The sequence below is a fragment of the Xiphias gladius genome, chromosome 1 (assembly GCF_016859285.1).
Source record: "Xiphias gladius isolate SHS-SW01 ecotype Sanya breed wild chromosome 1, ASM1685928v1, whole genome shotgun sequence".
Lineage (NCBI taxonomy): Eukaryota > Metazoa > Chordata > Actinopteri > Istiophoriformes > Xiphiidae > Xiphias > Xiphias gladius.
The window spans coordinates 9,789,913-9,809,816 of NC_053400.1; the positions used below are offsets into that span (position 1 = coordinate 9,789,913).

Below are 19,904 nucleotides of genomic sequence, written 5' to 3' on the forward strand. Positions count from 1 at the left end.
GACTGGAAAGAGCCCAGTCCAATGCTTGGTGGTGGGACCACTCACACAAAGATAAAGCACGTATTCACTCCTGTATGTTTCTCTTTCCTACCTGTGAGTAGCCTGCATGAAAAATAACTCCTCATGCTTTCATCCAAACAACCATTTCATATTTGTATATATATACATTTTTAATACTTTATATTCAATTAATTTAGAGAGGGCTTGAACTAACACAAATGGAATTATAAGTCATTTTTTTCATGGTATTGTATTTTTTTCTTTTCTCAAGAAAATCCAATTATTAGTAGTATTCATATGTAATTAAAACATTAAAATGCATATTTAAATGATATATTTGAATAAAAATATGTTAACATTTTAAAAAAATCATAATGATAATGGTAATAATAATAATAATAATAATGCAAGAAGAAGAAGAGAAATGACAAACGCGGACTTTCCTGTATAAAGTTGTAAATATGAAGGAGGTATTTGTCATAATCAGCAAACCAGTGAGAATGTGGAGCAGTTTTATTTTTCTTTCTGTTCTCTGAAGGAATCTCTCAGGAAGCCGATGTGCTGCACGAACTCAGGGGAACAGATGTGACTGTTAAAAAGAAAACAGGCACTGTGGGCAAGGATCATTTAGCTTCGCCGTCTTGAAATATAAAACCTAAATATTGGGGATTTCGGCTTCGTGAAGTGGAGGGGAGCGCGCCGAGGACGCTGGACAGAAATGAACAGATCCTGTATTGCAGGATGTGCAACGATGTGTTAAATTAAATGCAGCTGTTGAAATACAAAAGGCGGAATTTTTCATTTAGAATAAAAAATGCAAGTCAAATACCCTTAAAGCTGTCAAAGGCTTTAGCCGGATAACCGTGCGATCGTTTTGACAACTTCTTTTGGGGCTTTGCTGCAATTAATTATATCGCCGCTTTCTTAATGAAACGTATATTTTCGAAAGGGGAAAAAAAAAACAATCTTCAGCAGACATATAAAATACCGATTGTATCACTAAGACCTTAATAGTGGTTACACTGAACTGTGTCTGCTTAACTATCTTGTCCGGAAAAATAACATGTTTTCCCGGCTGAGACTTTTTTTTTTTATTACAATCCGGTAAACATGTAGAAATGATGGCAAGACGGAACCTTTTCCTTTCCGCGCCAAAGGCCTCGAATCAACCTGATTCAGAGGATTCTGGATTATTTGGCGATTTCAGGGTTTTGGCTCCGGAAATGTTGGGGTTAAAACTGCCATCAATTTAAATGAAAGGGCAGGGACGCTCACACCATCAGCGACTGCACCCAAGCCTCCGTTTCTGCCTCTGCTGTTTGTCGGTGCACACAAGCTGAGGTGAGCTGCACAGGCGGCGCAGCGGCCCTGAGCACAAATAATCCAGAGGCAAATCGTTGTTTTAGTTTTATTTCTGCTCCTCTTTAAAATGACCCTGATGGGGGGAAACAACTGTCAGTATATTCTCAATGATGTAGCAAAAAAAAAAAGAAAAAGAAGAAAGAAAAACAAGGGGAATAAAAGCACACAGACACACAATGTTTCTTTTGGAAAAGTGATGTATTTGATTATTAGAGTAAAGAATTACAGTATCTTAGTTGTTAGTAGGTATTAAAGTGTAGAGAAACTGGACCCATAAAGATCTTCCAACTTTCCAAGAAAGTGCATGTAACAGTCCGAAGGTTTTCAAACCCAATATATATTTATATTTATAAAAACACTATCATTTTGTCCCCTGGCCATGATGGACTTCTCTTGTGTTATATGTACATTTTCTTACGAGGGAGTTTGTATTTCCACATCTGAATTAATTTACAGGAGCTTCAACACCTAACTTTGCACTTGATGTCAGTGAGGATGCTGGGACATAGCAGCAATGTGGAAATCCAGCTGAGAATCTAAAGGAGAATCCTGCTCATTTGATTGGCTGTCTCAGTTCCAAAAACCAGGAAATAGGCCAGACTGAATGCTCCCCGTTTAGCGACTGTCTTGCTTTCAACAACACCAAAATACTAGCCACAAAGAAGAGATTGAGGGAAAAAAATACGGAAGTAAACAAAAAAGTAGAAAGTACAATACACAGAAACAGTAACAACAAAACCAGTTAACAGAAAAGAAACCCTTGAAACTTAGCAAACTTCAATGTTTTGTCTTCCTTAAATAAAATAAAGGTAAATAAGATCTGGAAAGAAAGGAACTACCACATCATTTAGTCACTTGCCTGAATTTCATTGTTTCGTTTTGATGAGGAGGAGGGGGCTTGAACAAACAGATGTTAGACCATCTACAGAAGATCAGTGTACATTATTTACAGCAAAACTGTTTGCTTATTACAGAGCTAATGCATCACATGAACATCGATAGTTCGGTTATAGCTACTACAGACAGAAAATAACTTAATGCCAAGGTAAGGTTATCTACCCAGATATTCTAAGTTTCAAAAGCACATTTTTAAGCACCCATACATACCCATTCTGGCTTTAAAACAAACAAAAACCTAACTGTTAATGCTTCCACTTGGTTTCAAGCAAGGTTATAATCACTAATAAATAAGCTCCTTAAAACTATAACATGTACATTGTACAAAAAAGCAACTTGTCTTCACACTCGTGTTCGTAAAGATTCAATGGTGAGCAAAGCAGTTCCGTTGATTTTGTCCCTGTCTTGTTCTCTTTCTTTATCTTCTTCTGTGTGTGTCTACATATGTGTACAGTATGCCTTTAGGCATTTTCATGTGTCTGTGCACGGCTCAGGACATACACTCTAACTGGTGACAATTTCTTTATTGTCCTCCATGAACCGTGTGAAACGGAAGTGGGCCCCATTCTCTGTGTTGGCCATTTTCTCCAGACCAGCAAGTGCAGCGTTGGGCTCCATGCTGTGTAGCTTGTCCAGGCTGCCTGTCAGGCCACCAATGGGAGAGCTACCCCCATTTCCCACACCACCTGACATTGGTGGGATGCCTCCATTCTGGATGACAGAGATTTCATTTGTCTTCATTGCAAGGCCGTTGGAAAAGGCTGCAGCATACTGGTTCCAGAAACTGGCTGGGTCCCCGTTGCTTCCCCTTGATGCCATGTCCTTCTGGAAGATCTCAGGAAACTTGACTGGGTTGGTACCCAGGAAGGCCATTGGCCCATCCACAGAGAGCCTGCGGCCCCGTCTGGCAGGAGCGCTGTTCCACATGTGTGTGCCCATGTGAACCTACGCAGAGAGAGAGAGCGAGAGAGACCGGGAATAAAAGGGAGGGAGGAGAGAGACAGAGCAATGAGAGGGATAAAAATTAGTGATGTTTACAAACTTGGCCACAAGAGCTGCACATGAGATGATGCAATGGAAAAAATAATAATAATGCTCGACTCCAAATTGAAACAGTTTCACACCCCGGGTGCAGCAGACCAGTTAGTTAGTTATGCTGAGAGAGGTACCGGCATGGTGTAAACATTTCATTTTGGCAAAACTGATACATGCAGTTTAATCTAAACCTTAATTTGCTCATCTTACAAAGGAACCACAGGGCTTTGGGTAAAATTGCACTGTCCAGTTTCATTTCTCTGGCCAGTATTATATGTGACATTTCACCTCTGCCAATACCCATTCCATGACAGAGACAACATTTTCTTTCTCCTTCATAATTCTGGAAAGAATTAAGATTACATCTTAAGGTGTTTTATGTACAGACTATAACAAAAAGGTTCAGAGACGTTTCTGTGTTTACTTCAGTGCAGCAACCTTAACTAAATACACAGATATCTTTGTGTAAGACTAGTGTCGACCAACAACCAGAGCCTGATTTACTACAACCTTTAAAAATTAATAATTAACATGTATCCCAAATTCCTCACTAGGATTAAGAATTGACCAACTCAAAAAATAATTGCCATAATTTTATACTAAGGCCGCACAATTTTCCCAAGTTTCTGTAGATCATTGAGCAGATCCTTTCTTAATGATTTAGGCCTGTGACATTTTTCACAGAATCTGTTATGGAAAAACACAGACTGACCTCGCTCACAATGATTGCCTCTCATAATTCATTGTGAGCAGTAAATTCTTTCTTAGCCAATCACACTCCGGAATTTCTACCCAATAATCATATTAGTTGTGTGATTCAGCCTTTCCACTAAGGTCATTTTTCTCACTGAGCTGTTCCTTTAATTAATTATACAACATTACCACCTCTTGATGCCTAGTGAACTGACACACCGTATAAAACTAAATAGCAGCACTGAGACTAATTCTTCACAAGCATTCTCACGCACAAACTTTTAGGGGACCAACAGTTTTCTGGATGTTTCGACATTTACCTTGAGGTTTCCTTTGGTGGTGAAAGCCCGGCCACAGATACTGCAAGCAAAGGGTTTTTCCCCTGTGTGAGTTCTCTCGTGGATCTGTAGAGCACTGGAGGAAGAGAAACACTTCCCACAGGTGTTGCAGAAGTGTTGCTTGGGCGTTCTGCGTGGCGGAGCAGTGGAAAGCACGGGGGAAGAGGAGGCAGATGATGTGACCAAGCCAGGGGGGATGTCCTTCTCTGGGTGAAGGGCATGGAGGAAGCCGTTGACCTCAGGTTTGTTGAGAGAGCCTACAGAGAGCAGGGAAGGGGTTGGGCTGGAGGAGAGGCTGGTGTTTGATGGCTCAAAGAGCTGTGAGGGCAGGTCTCTCATTTGATGGGTTAGCATGTGCTGCTTGAGGTTGCCCTTGGTGGAGAAACCCCTGTTACAGGCCGTGCAAATAAATGGTCGTTCTTTGGTATGGCTTCGATAGTGAATGTCCAAGGCACTCTGACAAGCAAAGGTCTTCCCACAGATGTCACAGGATGTGTTCTTGATGGTGCTACGCTCACGGAAGGGGAATATCATGCCCAGGGGGTCTTTTGAGGGATTGACAGATGTCAGGTCCAGGGCTCCGATGTTGGAGGGGTGAGAGTGCAAGAGGCTTGCACTGGTGTGCTCCAAGGATAAGGCCCTCTGCTGCCTTTCTTCAAGGCTCGGGGATTTACGTGGTTGTGGCTGCATGTTAGTGGGAGATGGCGCCTGCATGGAGGAGGTAGATTCTGACACAGCTGGACTCCCGGCGCTTTGGCTTTCAACATCCCCTCCCAGTGACGAGGAGTCATTTGTGAGGCAATCCCCCTCAACTAAGCCATTTGCCGTAGACTTCATTTGGCTGGCTTGTAGCTCCTCTATTTCATTATTGTGAGCATTCTCTTGGCCAGTTTTCTCTTGTCCCTCCTGGCTAACCATTTCAGGGGGAGCTGGGGAGTTACACAGACTGTCATGGGAGGCATCAGCTGACCTGGGTGTGTCTGGCACACTGCTGTCAGGGCCCTCCTCCATTCCGTCAATGTTGTCGTCAGAGAAGTTGTCCAGATCATCAAAGTTTCTCTCCTCAAATGAGCCAGTGTCAGAGGCCATGGACTCTGGGTAACTGTCTGGCAGGGGGGTGTTGGGGATCTGCCCACCCATGTGCATGCGAATATGCTGCTGCAGGACCACAGCATTTGTGAACTTCTTCTGACAGATAGGACAGGAGTGTTGGACTCTAAGAGGGGGCATAGCCCTATGGACGCTGTAGTGGGTCTTAAGATTCCCCTTGGTGGTAAATGCCCTGCCACAGATTTTACACTTAAAGGGCCTCTCCCCAGTATGAGTGCGATAGTGCATTTTCAGAGCACTTTGGCAGCTCAGCACCCGGTGACAGATGACACATTCGTTTGGGTCTGTCACCTTCCTGTCAATGTTCTCCACAAGCTGCTGTAGCTTGGAGGTTTCTGACCCCTGGAGAGGCTCCAGAATGCCTCCAAAGGGGAACTTTGCCTTGAACTGATCAGACATAAGTGGCATGAGTGGGTTGGTCATCAGGGGTGGGCTGTTAGATGTTGTATACTCGGCTGTGCTCTCTGAAGCAGAGCTCACATTTGTCATGAAGCCTGAGGAGTGGCTGCCTTCTTCAGTTTTCCCATTTGAGGTAGGCAGAGTTGCACCTTCACCCTCTTCAGACACACCATCATTACTTTTAGCTGAAGGCTCAGCAGCACCTGAGTTACTCTTTGCAGTAACAGAAGGGCTAGTTATGGCTATTGAATAATCTTCCTTTTTGATGAAATGTGGCAGGCTTGGCATGGTTGGTGGCAGCAGCATCCCAACTGAGGAAGTCAGAGTGGGAAGAACTGGTTTGCTGTCCAACCAGCTGGTGACAGGTTTCTCAGGGGGCATAGACATGCCGTATGGAATGCCAGTGCTTGTTGGTATGTTGTCTAAATGCTCAGGAACAGGGTAGGGGTTCATCTGGATGTGTGGGTATTTTTCTTTATGACGCTGGAAATGCACCTTCAAGTTACCACGGGTGGAGAAGCGGTTGCCACAGATATTACACTTGTATGGTCTCTCGCCAGTGTGGGAGCGCAGGTGGATTTGCAAGGCACTGTCACTTCCAAACACCTTGCCACAAAACCTGCACTTATGCTTGAAAAAAGCATCATCCGAGCTGCTCTTGTGTTCAAATGAAGTGACATTTGGAGGCTTGCCTTTCCTCTGCTGGGCCAAAGCTGCTAAAGAGTTGAGGTCCTCTACGGTGGTGCCAACACTCGGCAGAGCGCTGGAGAACATGGGATTTCCAGGTGGGGGCTGAGGTAGAAGGGGATTCACTGCAGAGCTTAACAAGCTACCTATTCCGAATGCTGGCGTGGATGACTTAGCTAGTGAGGAGTTGCTGAGCTGAGTGTGGAGGCTACTCATATGACTCGGCCTCTTGTCAGAGGGCTGGGCATTTACTGTTGATGGCCCCAGTGTGCTAATGCTCTGAGATGTCTCACTGGTGCTTGGATTGGACTGAGGTAGCTGTGCCGCTGCAGCCAGCTGCTTTAGGCTGCTAATACTGGCTGACTGACTAGCCAGGTTCTGTGCTAGGCCTGCGGCTGCAGCCAGCTGTTGGGAGAGATGTGAGCTGAGTGTGGTCAGTGGGCTGGCAGCAGGCCCCATTGTGCCTGGAGCAGAAGTTGGGGGCACCTGCATTTCTGGGGACTGGGAGGCCAGTAGCAGTATCTGATGGCGAATCTGCTCGATAAGCTGCAGCTGGTGTATCTGTTGCTGTTGTAGGGCTAGGAGTTGCTCCATCAGGGCTGGCACTGCCACCCTGGGGCCCGCAGTGGAACGGGCCTCTTGGGAAAATTGGGCCACAGCCACTTTGGTGCTCTGAAGATTTTCAATTATGACATTGCTGTTTATCATGGAGAAATTTCCCAGTTCAGTCAGGTTACTGAGCTGAGGTAGAGGGGCAGAGATTGCTGAAGTACCTACTGCAGGGCCAGCGGTGCCCCTGCTATTGTGGCTGCTGACTGTGTTGATGGGGCTCCCACTTTCTGTATGACTGCCTTCCTCTTCATGACTGCTGCTCATTCCAGAAACGTCCACATCCATGGATTCGTCTTTTTCAAGAGTGTTATGCTCCAAAAGGTCACTGCACTCTGTTTGATCAGTGTTATTAGCTGTGTCATTCATCTGGTCATCGGGATTATGGGGAGGAGACCCAGGCGAGAAAGTTCCGGTGGGGGAGGCAGGATTTTCATTCACTATCAGAACTAACTGATTCTTAGTGCAATTCTTCTGGTGTTCTTCAAGATCCGATAGTTCAAAGAACTCAGCACAACATCTGCTACAGACGTGGGCGTCTGACTCCTTGCAGGGGGGGTCCTCTGAGCAAAGTTCTGTGTCCCCTGAAAAAGAGGAAACAGAGGATTAGTGATTAGAAATGTTTTGCAGCTGAAGAAGCAGCTTTATCTTCTCAAATTCCATTGTTGTTAATCTTAAGTTAATCAGTTTTACACTTATCCCCTTGATGTGTTCACAAAAACAACGATCGAAAGGCAACAATAAGCCAAAAGAAATGTGAAAAAGCCTTATTCAATGCAGTGGCCTCTTAAACATGATAAGAGGGGATACAAAATCAATGGGAACTACTCGCATATTGCTTAAAAGTGATCTTTGAAGATGTACATCTGGGTTTCATCAGCCTGACCAAAGGTAATCATTTTCTTCAGATAATCCATCAAAATATAGAATAGAGTGAAGTGAGGACATTGGTCTTAATGAAATTTCATAGAAAGGCATTGATTTCCTATATTCTATGCCCTTCAAAGTCTACTTGTCCACTCGGCGCAAATCAAGCATTTGAAGGACTTATTAGACTTTCAATTTGCTGTCAACTTTGCTCATTTTCAGCCAACTATGGGCATCTTGGACAGGTTATCTATGTCACTAAACTAATTTGTATCCACTCAGGCTGCAATCACAGTGAGACATGAACAACAGAGCCTGTGGCAGCCGGACCGTTATGTGCACACACATAACACAAGCAAAACAAAAGAGGAAAAAAAATCAGAGTTACAAAATAAATAGTGACTTATTTATTACCTTTGATATGAAATTATTTGCTGTGGTTAAAGTATCTGCCATCTAATGAAAAGAATAAAAAAAAAAAAAAAAAGAATTTTGTGCCAAAATTGTGAATAAACTTTGAACCCAAAACCTTATCAAATACGGAAAAGTCACTCATCAGTAAATTCTTCTGGGAAAAAAGCAATGGAAAAACAATCTGTTTAAATAAACGACTTGATCACAACTAAAGAGTAGGGCAGTACATCAGAATGCAGGAATCACAAACTTGCCAAAACTGATAAACTGGACATACCAGGTCACAGATCACGCCGTAGAGACACAGCTCACCCAGTTGTCACCGAGACGAAAATTCACATGTAATGACCGCCTTTCAAATGCACACAAAAACTGGTTTTTGAATTTTCCATTTTAATACACAGGACGAGTCAGAGAGTGAAAAGGCAAGACGACACCCTGCCCCCAGAGCCACTGCTGTGCTCCAGACTTTCCTTATTCTTTTCCCTCTTTGTCACACCAAAATCTCACTGTTTAACATACAAGTTGATTTACAAATTGCATTTCTCTATGAATCCCTTTCATTGTGGCTCTGGCCCCTCAACACTTTCATCAGGGCCAAGAATTCATTTGCAAATGAAACCCAGAGAAGTGCAGCCCTGCCCCACAGAGAGACAGGATGCCTTCCCATTGTTCGCGCAGCATGGGAGCGGCGGGGATCGTCGGCACAGCCTGGCCCTGCTCATCTCAGTCGACTCAAAGCAGATCCTGTTTAATTCAGGGATTATCTCCCTCAATGTTTCTCTACTCAGAGACATCAGATAACGCAAAGTTGCCATGACAGTAAACCCTGGCCCTCACACCACCAAAACCATGCAAACAGGGAAGACTCAACTTTAATGATAACTTTTCATGTTAAATCCCCCCCTTCCACCCACCCACCAGAAAAATGTGTTTGATTCATAGTGTGAGAAATGTGAGGATTAAATAAACACCTTTTCTCTTCTCTCAAGGCTGACTGTACACAAATTATTGCGAAGAAAATCGATATGACAGAGTTAGGTGAAAATAGTAGCCGTGCAAAAAAGAAAAGAAAAACTTTGGTCTAACAAACTTCTGGAAGATGCAGAATTAATAAATGAATAAAATACATGTATGTGTGTGTGTGTGTGTGTGCGTGCGTGTGCGTGTGCATGCTCAAGTCTATGCAGAGCATTAGAAAAAGATATGCTACACAAGATGCATACACTATTTGTGGAACAAGGGCGAATACTGAAATTAAATTAATTCACCATTTCATTCATACGAATACATACACCATAGGGCCTAAGTCTGTTTCTTGAATTAAAACAAATTCAAACAAAAATGGAAATATTTTATGTAGCACGCATTTTCAAAAGTCATTCAAATCAAAGAAATTTCAATAGCATTTTGAACAACAAGTGAAAAAAATTACAAAATTAAAACCATCACTAGGATATATAATTACAGAAAAAAGAAAGAGAAAACACATCATATTTATTCCCAAAATATTTCGTGAATTTCTCTATAAATAATTAAGGAGCTGGAGCAAAATTTTTTCGACAAAATTGTGCAGCGCCGCAGTGGTCAGCCTCCTCTTCACTAACTCTATTTTAAGTTTGGAATGTGAGAGAAGACAGTAATGATAATGCTGTTACAGCTGCAAAACATAAGAGAAAATAATTCACCAATAAGTTCAATGTTTACATGGCTATAGATTTGCTTTTTGAACTGTGCAATACTATGTTGTGGTTTACTTGACCACAAAAAACGGATCAAAATTAAATCAATGCATGTCTGAAAATCCACTGTCCACATAAGACAAGTATAGCAAACAGCGCAGATGCTAGCATTAAGCTTAATTCCCAAAATAGCAAGGATTAACTTTGAATTAAAATTAAGATAAAGTCAGGCTGGTATAAAGAAGGAGTCTGTATAACTTCCATAGAATCTCTATCAAAAGCACAATGTTAGCAGTGCGCAGGGCAAAAGGGCTTCAGGAGAGACAAAGAGCAGAGGACAGAGCCTCGAAGAGACTGACCAAAGTTTGAATATGAGAGACAAGAAAGCGAGGATTAGTAAAAAAAAAAGTTGACGGAGAGCTTTGAGAGATCCTACATTATTTTTTCGCGGGGGGCCTCTGTGAGCCTCTTGACACTTGTAACTTCAGGAGGATTTCTGCTCACATCGTCTTCAGCCCACAGGACTCATCCCACTGAACACTAGATGGGGTTCCACTAAAGCTGCGTGGTCCAGGACAAGACTCAAATCTCAGAAGCTCTGCCCCGGTGACATGCTTAAAGCTTAAGGGGAGGGAAAAAGGCAAAGCAAGTCCTTCAGGCTACACCTTGACTCACACCACATAAACACTGGCATAATGACAAGCAACTGCACTCTGCGTTTGCAGGGAACAACAGTGCAAAGGGGGCTGCCCCGCCAGTCTCCCCTTTAGGGGGGCCAGTCTGATAGGGGGAAAGGGGACGGCCACAACATTGATAAGGCCTCACGCTCACACACACACACACACACACACACACACTTAAATAAAAAGCCGAGGCCTTGCTGGGCGCCTGCAGCTCCGATCAGCGGGGTCAATGCCGACGTAGAGAGGAACACACTGGGCCCTGAACTCTCATCACCTCCACATAGAGGGACACTGGCAAAGGTTAAAACAGCTCAACATCCCACCCTCCGTGGGTCTCACTCCGACCTCCCAGCAACTACGGCCCTCAGCATCACTGACATTCACCTACAAATACCGTGACTCTCTGTTTTCACTTACAGCTACCACAACTCACCAGAAGCCACAAAGCACATTAAGTATGAACACTGTCTCAGCTTAATACCCCAAAACATAAGAACAACATGTCCCTACCTTTGTAATTACACACACAAGACACTTGCAACAATTTTAACATGTGGCATAGTTTTGGACATAATTGATCATTTTGCGTTCTGCAGTCTGCCAGGGTTGGTGACAAAAGTAACTCTTCATTAAGTTTATTAGATTTAGAGGAAAATGCAGAAAAAAAACAGCACTCAGGAATTAACTAGGTTTTGCATTAATCATCAAGTTCCTAAAAATCATGTGAAATGGACTTTAAATACTTTCCTATGCATGGCTTTCTCCTGAAAGAAACAAGTGTTTATTTCAAATGACCTGCACATGGTATTCAGGCAGTACTGAACACAATGTGGCTTTACGAATATTTACATTGCTTATATTAAATTTATAGACCTCATCCAACAGGTCTAGTCTATGCCAAAAAAACTCTTTCTAATTTGATCTGTTTTTTATTTATGGCATGTCTTATTATTTTTTGTGGAAATACTTTTTCTGACCAATTGAAATAACAGGAATATAAATGTGGTGCAACAAAATTTGATATCACTGCATGAAGCCTCCATTCAGTTAAAGAATATTTAACGAAATCACATAAAATTTAAATAAAACATTATTTTCATGATCTGTGAGTCCTGGATAGAAAAGTCGCGCAACAAAACGACACGTTACAACGCAACGTCCTGTTACGGAATTCAAGCCTGATTGATCTTATCCTACAATCTCATCACAGCGTAGTTTTGCCGAAGTTTTAAAAGTTTTGTATTCTCTACCATCAGCTGCAACTTGCCTGGCTCTTGCTGGCCTTTGTGTGAGCTGCAGTGCACAGTCCTGGATTTCCAGTTCTGAATGGCACTTTGCGTAAACTGATTTCACATTTTAGGTACAACAGCACCGGTAAAGGAGAGTAGGCTGTAGTTCATTTTACAAACAAAAAAAAAAAAGGAAAAAAAAATCTCATGGTAATATTTTTCACAGCAGGCCATCTTTGGACGTATGCTTCTCTAAAGGCGTTGAAGTCAAATTTATCAGGTTTCTTATATCAGTGATTGATTTTGCTTGAGAAAACTACACATTATTTCGTAATGAAACAGAAACGGTGTGTGTGCGTGTGTGTGTGTGTGTCTCTGTGTGTGTGTGTGTGTGTGTGTTTACGTGTGTCTCTGAGTGAGTAAAGCTTTACTTTTTTCATGCTGCCTTTTGAACAAAGTTGCTAAAAAAAAAAGTATAAACGATGAGTAAACTGGAGGGATTTATTCGGGATCTGGAAAGGATGTGTAATCATTTGCGCTCTTCGTAGCACTTTGCCCTCCTTTCATCATTGCTCAAAGCAATAAAGCTCACTAGTGTGTAAACAGGCAAATGACTTACTGGGAGTGATGTTTTTTTTTTTTTTAAAAAGAGGAAAAACATTGTGCGACTTTCATGCGCCGGACTGAATCACACGGATGCGGTAGTCCTGTGTCCGGGACCCAGGAAAAGTTGGAGTCCCGGCAGGAGCGAAAGGGAGGTCCATGCAGACTCACGGAGACCGAGCGCTGAACGCAGGGAAGCGTCGGGGAAGACCGAAAACGGAGCCAGCTGCCCGTTACAGGACTGCTCCCACGTTAGTTTCAAAACACGCTTTAAAGCTGAGTGGAGACCTCAAACTTTTCAAACTTGTAACACACACCCGCAGCGTCAACCTGAGGAGAAATGCAACCTGTGCTTTGGTTATTATCTTGAACTATTTTATCTCTTATAGTTAGGCCCGAGTTCGGCTAATTCTGATAATAGAGTCTTGAACGTGGAAAAAAAAGCAAAAAGTAGCTTCCAATTCTCCTTTGAACTGAAGTAAAGTGAATTTACGGATGTCCTGATCATGAAGTTTTCTGAAAAGTGCCACAGGCTTTCACCACGCAGACGATGGAATTTGCAAAGCAAGAAAGAAATACTAAAAGTGTCGAGCCCGATTCAAAGTGTTAACTTTCAGAGTTATATTCGGCCTCGGGCAAGACGCAGCCCTCAGAAAGTGTTAGAAATTCGTGGTGCTGGGGTAAAAGCAGCGATAGGCTACTTGGACTCACCATTGTGTTCCGATAAAGGCAGATGAGGGTCGGACTGGAAGTGTTGCGGCTTCGCTTGTTTCCTCCGCGACATGCTGGCTCGCACATCAGCAAGCAAAGAATAAAAAAAAATGACTACAAAACCTTCTCAAAAAATTACGTTAATCGAGCCCATCCACCGCGCATGTGCCCCGTTATGATTATCAATAATGCTCTGCGATTAATCATACGGGGGGCTTCTTTGAAAGGCGATTGGCACCTCGCCAGCCCCCCTCCTATTCAAATGAAGTCTCTTTAATCAATTAGCTCCTGATTTGCTGGGGACTCTTGTCTCTCTCTCAGCTCCCACCCAATGAGTTGATCCGTACGGGCAAGAAAGGCTGGGTTTTCCAAACTCCCTTTAGATACGGTTTAACCCCTTCTGTTAGCCAAGTCAAAGCTTATCTTGACTACTACGGGGGAATGTCAGCATCTCGAGTCCATGCCTGCGACAGTATCTTTCAATCTTTCACATTAATCAAGCGGAGATCACAGTTTTTCTTCTCTTTTTTCTCCCCCCCTCCTGCAAGATGAGGGCTGACGGGACGCCCGCAACTCAAGCCTCCGCGATCTCCGACCAACTTTCTTCTCTGTACAGTTGGGTAGTCCGTCCTCCGCTCTTGCATTAAGATCGTTGTAATTCACCTCTTGTTGTGTTGTACACCGACACCTACTCTCTGAAGAGTTACAAGCGAGGCTCTCGGTGCGCTGAAAGGCAGCGTCGCGCGAGCATGTTCCGTGCGTAAATGGCACCGGTACGCGTCCCCAAAAAGTCCACCGTGTGATCCGACGTCCCAATCAGTTTCATCTGATTATTATTAGTAGAAAGGGGGGGGGGGTGGGGGGTTACTTACTAACACGTTTTCATCACACACTGCATTCCGCGAATAAACAAACTTTGCGGGCCCGTGCAGCACTGGGACAAATGTGGAGCCCGGCCCATCGAGGCTCTGATTGGTCACCGGGCTATTCAGTCATGCTGCCATTCACCTTCACCTCCTCCCTCCATCTCCCCTTCCTTCTCTCTCTCTCTCTCTCTCTCTCTCTCTCTTTCTGATTACGCACAGCAGATCCAAATGCTTTGTGCTCACCAGGATGATCAGTGGTACAGACAGCGGAGAGAGGTCCTTTCATCTGAATAGGGATAAATAAAGCTTTTAATTTCTCCCTTAAACATTTTTTTAAGCGAACGGCTGCCTCACACTCACGTCATGTGGACCCGAATACGCTTCACACCATTAGAAAAAAAACTTGTTTGTCTTTATATCGTCGCCATCCAGTGGGTTGTTCGTATAGTAAAAACCTGCATGAATTACTCCATTATATCCTTATCAAAAGTGGGATGTTTTGTAGGCCACTTGATACCTTTTAATTTCTACAAATGCCGGTTTTTAAAGGTAGTGATAACTAGTAACTGGAAAGCCAAGAAAAAATGTAAACAACCCTGTAAACAAGTGATGGACCACTCACACATTATTATTATTCTTATTATTATCATCATTATTATTATTGTTGTTTTTATTATTATTGTTATAATTATTGTATATTTTTTAAAAAGTATTATTATCTCCCTAAATAATGCACTAACAGGAGTGCGCCTTCAGTGGGGATGTTTTAAGAGGGCAAGATGTCCCACAGGAGCTTCATCTGAGTCGAGTAGATTTATTACGCGAAAAAGATAAACGAAGCTCTCAGTCGGGTTGATTTTGAGAAATGAAGATAATAATGTTACCATAGGTGATGCCTCGGATGCCATTATTTTTCACTGAATATTTAAAGAGCAGCTGCAGGCTAGATGGATCTGGTCCTCTCTTGTGTCAGCTATCTTTTAGTTTCGACTAGCCTTACTATTTACTTATTCATGAAAAAAAAGGAAAGAGCAAGGGGGAAAATCAAATACTTCTGATGGCTCCGAGTGGTCTGCTTTATCAGTGCGTTCTGCCAAAAATAATTTAAGAATATCTATGTTGAAATTGTACATACGTTTTTGCAGAACTGATATATGTCCGAATCGCCTGAAAATCTGACAGTGTAACCAAATCGAAATGTGAGCTGGGACTAACAGAATCTAACAGCAAATGATTATTAATAGGGGGAAACGTGTATGTGTGTGTCCAGATAAAAAAGCCCACGCAGTAATGTGCACCAAACTTGAAACTGCTGGGAAGGGGAAAAGGGGGTCTGCAATATTGTAATGTCCCGGGCGGGAAAATCAATGGCCAGTTAATTGATGTGAGTGTTGGTGTGAGATTGTAAACAGGGTGATTTGCAGCCCAGCCGAGCGGGAGACATTTTAAATGGGATTCACTCGGGACGGTGAGGATACAGTGTTAACAATCATGGGCTGAATGACACAGACGGACCCAGTTTGGAGACATAACTCACTGTGCCAGCGCCTGAAAAAGTTTTTTAGCTTGGACTGAGAGGATTTTTTTTTTTTTTTTTACACATTCAGGAGTATCTGGCTGGGTTACACACCGAGTGTAAAAGGTTAGAAAAAAAAAAATGAACTTGGACAGCTTCGTGGTTTCAAAGGGGGAAAAGAAGGATAAAGGGAATATTTGTGATTTAAATAAAAGTATGCATCATGCAAACAATAAAGATTTAGAACAGGACATCTAATATTTATGTTTATTTTCACATGAATTTAAATATTTAGTCTTTCAATGAATCTGACAAGGCTGGTTAATTAAATAGCCACATGTTTAGCTCCAGTATCTTAGCGGTTGCTTTTTGGCAGTATGAAAAGGGGGTGACTTCTTTTTTTTTCTGAAGCTGATCAGAGGAAGGTGGGAGAAGCCTCCGGCGCGCACAAAGCGCGCAGTCGCCTGATGCGCGCAATCATCGCCGTGCGCAGCCTGTCGCGCCAGGTCCGGCCCCGGGCGTCATCATTCATCATTGCCACCGACGTCCCATGATTGATCATGTAGCGGAGAAAGACCGCGCGTCTGACCGCATGAAGCGAGAGTGGGAGCCGGGAATCCCCCGAACCCGAGCTGCCAGTGACCCTCACTCAGTGCATTTCTAACTAGAAAAGCCCCCTTTTTTTCTGTACGATTCAACACGTGGTGGTTTTTTTTCCTATTCACTGTCCTGCTCGCAGATCGACGCGATGCCTGAAGAATTACAACTAGCTGATTCAGGCCTTCATCTAGGTCAGCTGCACGTGCGTGTGTGTGTGTGTGTGTGTGAGAGAGAGAGAGAGAGAGAGATAGTGGGAGCGCGAGTGGCAAGACGAGAAAACGAGCACAACCTAGCCTATAGGGGTTTAGGGTTTATAAAGGTGCAGAGTCTCAAGACACCAGTGTGTTAACACAAGTGGAGGACTAATTCACTAATTCACAAGACTGCTGGTACTCGTGTCATTAGTACACTCCATAATTATTCGACAGGTTCTGATTTACATGCCATCAGTTAAATATAATATTTAAGGCCCTTTGTTAAAAATTCAAAGTTATTGCTGCAGAATTAAGAGAGGCCTTACATTTTAATTAAAAAAAAAACCAACCAAACAAACAAACAAAAAAACGGTAAAAAAAAAAAAAATTAACTTCAGTAACTTAATTACATATAATTTACTAAATAAATATAAAATCACTTTAATGGCAGACTAAAAGTCTATTCCTGCTACAGGCTACTTGAGCTTGAGCCTTGTTTTTGACAGTAAATACTGAAGTCTTTGCCCCCCATGTTCCCAACACAAATATCAAGAAGTGCATGGCCTTATTCATGGCACGCTGATGTCTTGCAAAAGGATTAGGAGCTTGATTAAAGGGATTGTTGTAAGCTGGCCTCATGCTCAAAGAAATAAAGAAATAGGCCCACATTTCCCTCGTGTCGCGTCACACACACATTGTCACTGTATGACTCTTAAAAGTGCTGTGCAGCTTTGTTCAAGGTCTCCAACTTACATGGAAAATAATCTTACTATATTTAAAATCTTGAAATTTCTTTCAGAGTATCTCTGCATCATTTATTTCACCTTTTGTCTTTCCATTTTATGTTTTCATATTTACATGTATATCATTTTATAGGAGTCCCATTTAAATGATCAAATGACCTTAAGTTTATGAGGCAACTCATCAATTGCAACAGAAACTATCAATGTTTCCTGTATGATCTGAAATTACTTTGTCTTCCAGATGATCAGAATGCAGCATTTACAGCTCTGTTTTGCCACTAAAGAAATCCCACTGAAAAATGACCTGCATTACAATTCAGTACCTGCAGCAGCAGAGAATAGCCTCCATTAATTAAGAGATCAAACCCTTTCTATTGTCCTCCAGCAGCCCTGCCACCACTTGTCCCACAGATTGTCTCCCCCCATTGTGGCCCCTGACAACTTCCTGCAGAATCACCCGATATCAATGGGCTGTGTTTGTTTTAACATTATCTCAGCTGCAGTTACAGACACCCCTTTTCAATCCCGTCTTGTTTGAGAGAAAACAAGCAAACATTCAAGGGTGTCACAGAGGTGCTAGAGGTCACTGACCCATCTCACACACACGGTGTCTGCACTGTGTGTGAGAGTGTGTGGGACTGTAAATTTGCATGTGCCACTGGTACAGTAATCCGGGACACACGCACACACACACACTGCCCACTCTGGGTATGTGTGTGTGTGTGTGTGTGTGTGTGTGTGTGTGTGTGTTGTAGCTGCTCAGGTACAAGTGTACAAGTGTTAAGAGATGTGTGCCAAAGGATCCCTGACTAAGAGTCTTGTCCTCCCAGTGATTACTGAGAGAGGCAAGGTGGCCAGCTGTGTCCTGTCCTGACTGGTGTAACTGGAAACCAGAAACCACAGGCTGTGTGCCCTCTAAAAGAAATCCACATCTCGTTGCACAGTTTGCAAATGCTGGCATACGTTCTAGAAGAAAAAAAAAAACATATGTATATATATTTCATTCATTAATAATAATGATAATGAGGACTGTACTATAATATAGACAGATAGTGTAGCTTGCTGTACTCTGTTGTCTACCAAAGGGGAAAGCAATTAAAGAGCAGCTAAATAATAAACCATTCAAAATAATGGTATTAACTAGCCTTTTGAATGTGTGAAACGCAGAAATTAATTCACGATGAAACTAGACACTTATTTATATATATTTTTTCATAAATGTGTGTCAGTTATTTGAAATAGTAAAATATTAAATAAACAAAGCAAATATGTGCTTATACACAATTATAAAGTAAATATATCTATGATTTTAATTCTGTAAATTATATTAATAAGACTTAATGCCTTTTTCTCATTACCCAGCACCCAACATTTTTTTTTTCTGAATAGATACCCACATTCACAGAGATGCCATCATTAAAGTGTTATGATACAAGTTCACTTGACTGTATCTGATTAAACATGTTCGCTTGAGTTGCATTAATGAGAAACACCATGGCACTGGACGACCACCAAGACTCCCATTTTGGCTCCTTCTCCTTCTTGAAAAACACATTCTGCTTTCATATGACATTGACGAATGATATTTGGATGAAGAGAGATGCTTAGTTCGTTAGATGTTTCGCAGAGTGGAGCCGGATTACACTGACACACATCACTAAGGCTGGAGGTTACAGGGGAACCAAACACTCCAAACATCTTGAAGAAATTACATCACCCTCCGAAAGCTGAGTGTTTATGTATTTTTAAGAACCTGGAAGCAAAACTAAAAATTACACATTGAATTATCCCTACATTACTTCACGTGCTCGTAAATACAGAATGTACAGAGTATACGCATGTGATGTCTGTGTCGGAGCCACAAAGCAAGCCAGGCGAGAAGCGTAACCACGCAACAAAGCAGCGTGCAGGTAACCACTGAGTGAGCAGACACGCCACGTAAAACAGAAAAACACACACTCTTACAGTAAATACACCCACGAAGTTGAAACATAGCAAGTGGTTTTTTCGTAGCGACTCTGGGCACAAGATGTTTATCAACCAGACAGCTGTGTTGGTTGGCCAGCAGTTAACTGTGTCTCAGACAGCGCCTTATTGCTATTGATAGTTAGCATCAGTGTCCCGGCTGAGAAATGGGGCTGCTATGGGCAAACGCAAGTTATTGATCTCCGGCTTGTCCCTGACCGGCCTGGAGCTCGAGGGAAGGAATGGGAGTGGAGGCCGGACAGAGCCTCCATGACACTCCCAGACTCACTGTCTGCCACCTGGAAGGGATCCTGGTGGTGGTGACTGTGTTCAGAATGTTATTGCTCCTTCAGGCTGTTGTTTGTATTTAACTTGATAGTCTGCATCCTATAATTAAATTCAATCATACTCAATTTATGAATGCCATCACACTTGGAACATAGGAAGCCATGCATTTCATGTTGGTTTTTACATCAGCAACAGCACTTTTCTCTATTTTTGACAATGTAAAGTCAAGTAAAGTTTTAACTTTAAATTCCTCCTTTTCTGTCCTCTTCCTCTTAAATTAATTTCCTTTTTTGTGGGTGTACTGACTTGATTGCTGGAATAGAGCGATTCACTTGCATGGACCATGATTTTCAGAGTGTCATTTTAGTGTGCGGCCAGTAGCACGCAGTTCATCAAATGGCTACCTCAGTTTG

The 19,904-nt window shown here is 42.6% G+C and overlaps 1 protein-coding gene across 1 annotated transcript; it reads right to left on the minus strand.

Annotated features, from left to right (window-relative positions):
- Positions 1-1,571: 1,571 nt before the first annotated feature.
- Positions 1,572-14,107, minus strand: sall1a (spalt-like transcription factor 1a). The gene is made up of 3 exons (XM_040133308.1): positions 13,320-14,107; positions 4,308-7,714; positions 1,572-3,204 (listed from the first exon to the last, which is right to left on the minus strand). The coding sequence occupies exons 1-3, from the start codon at positions 13,390-13,392 to the stop codon at positions 2,764-2,766; spliced, it is 3,921 nt and encodes a 1,306-aa protein (XP_039989242.1). The 5' UTR covers positions 13,393-14,107; the 3' UTR covers positions 1,572-2,763.
- Positions 14,108-19,904: the final 5,797 nt, after the last annotated feature.

Bases quoted from the DNA above. Each gene is read 5' to 3' on its own strand.
- sall1a (XM_040133308.1), bottom strand. From the start codon at position 13,392: ATGTCGCGGAGGAAACAAGCGAAGCCGCAACACTTCCAGTCCGACCCT. The intron at 7,715-13,319 runs GTGAGTCCAAGT...CCTCTTTTTCAG, and splicing joins GCCTTTATCGGAACACAATG to GGGACACAGAACTTTGCTCA. The intron at 3,205-4,307 runs GTAAATGTCGAA...CTCTCTGCGTAG, and splicing joins CCACCAAAGGAAACCTCAAG to GTTCACATGGGCACACACAT.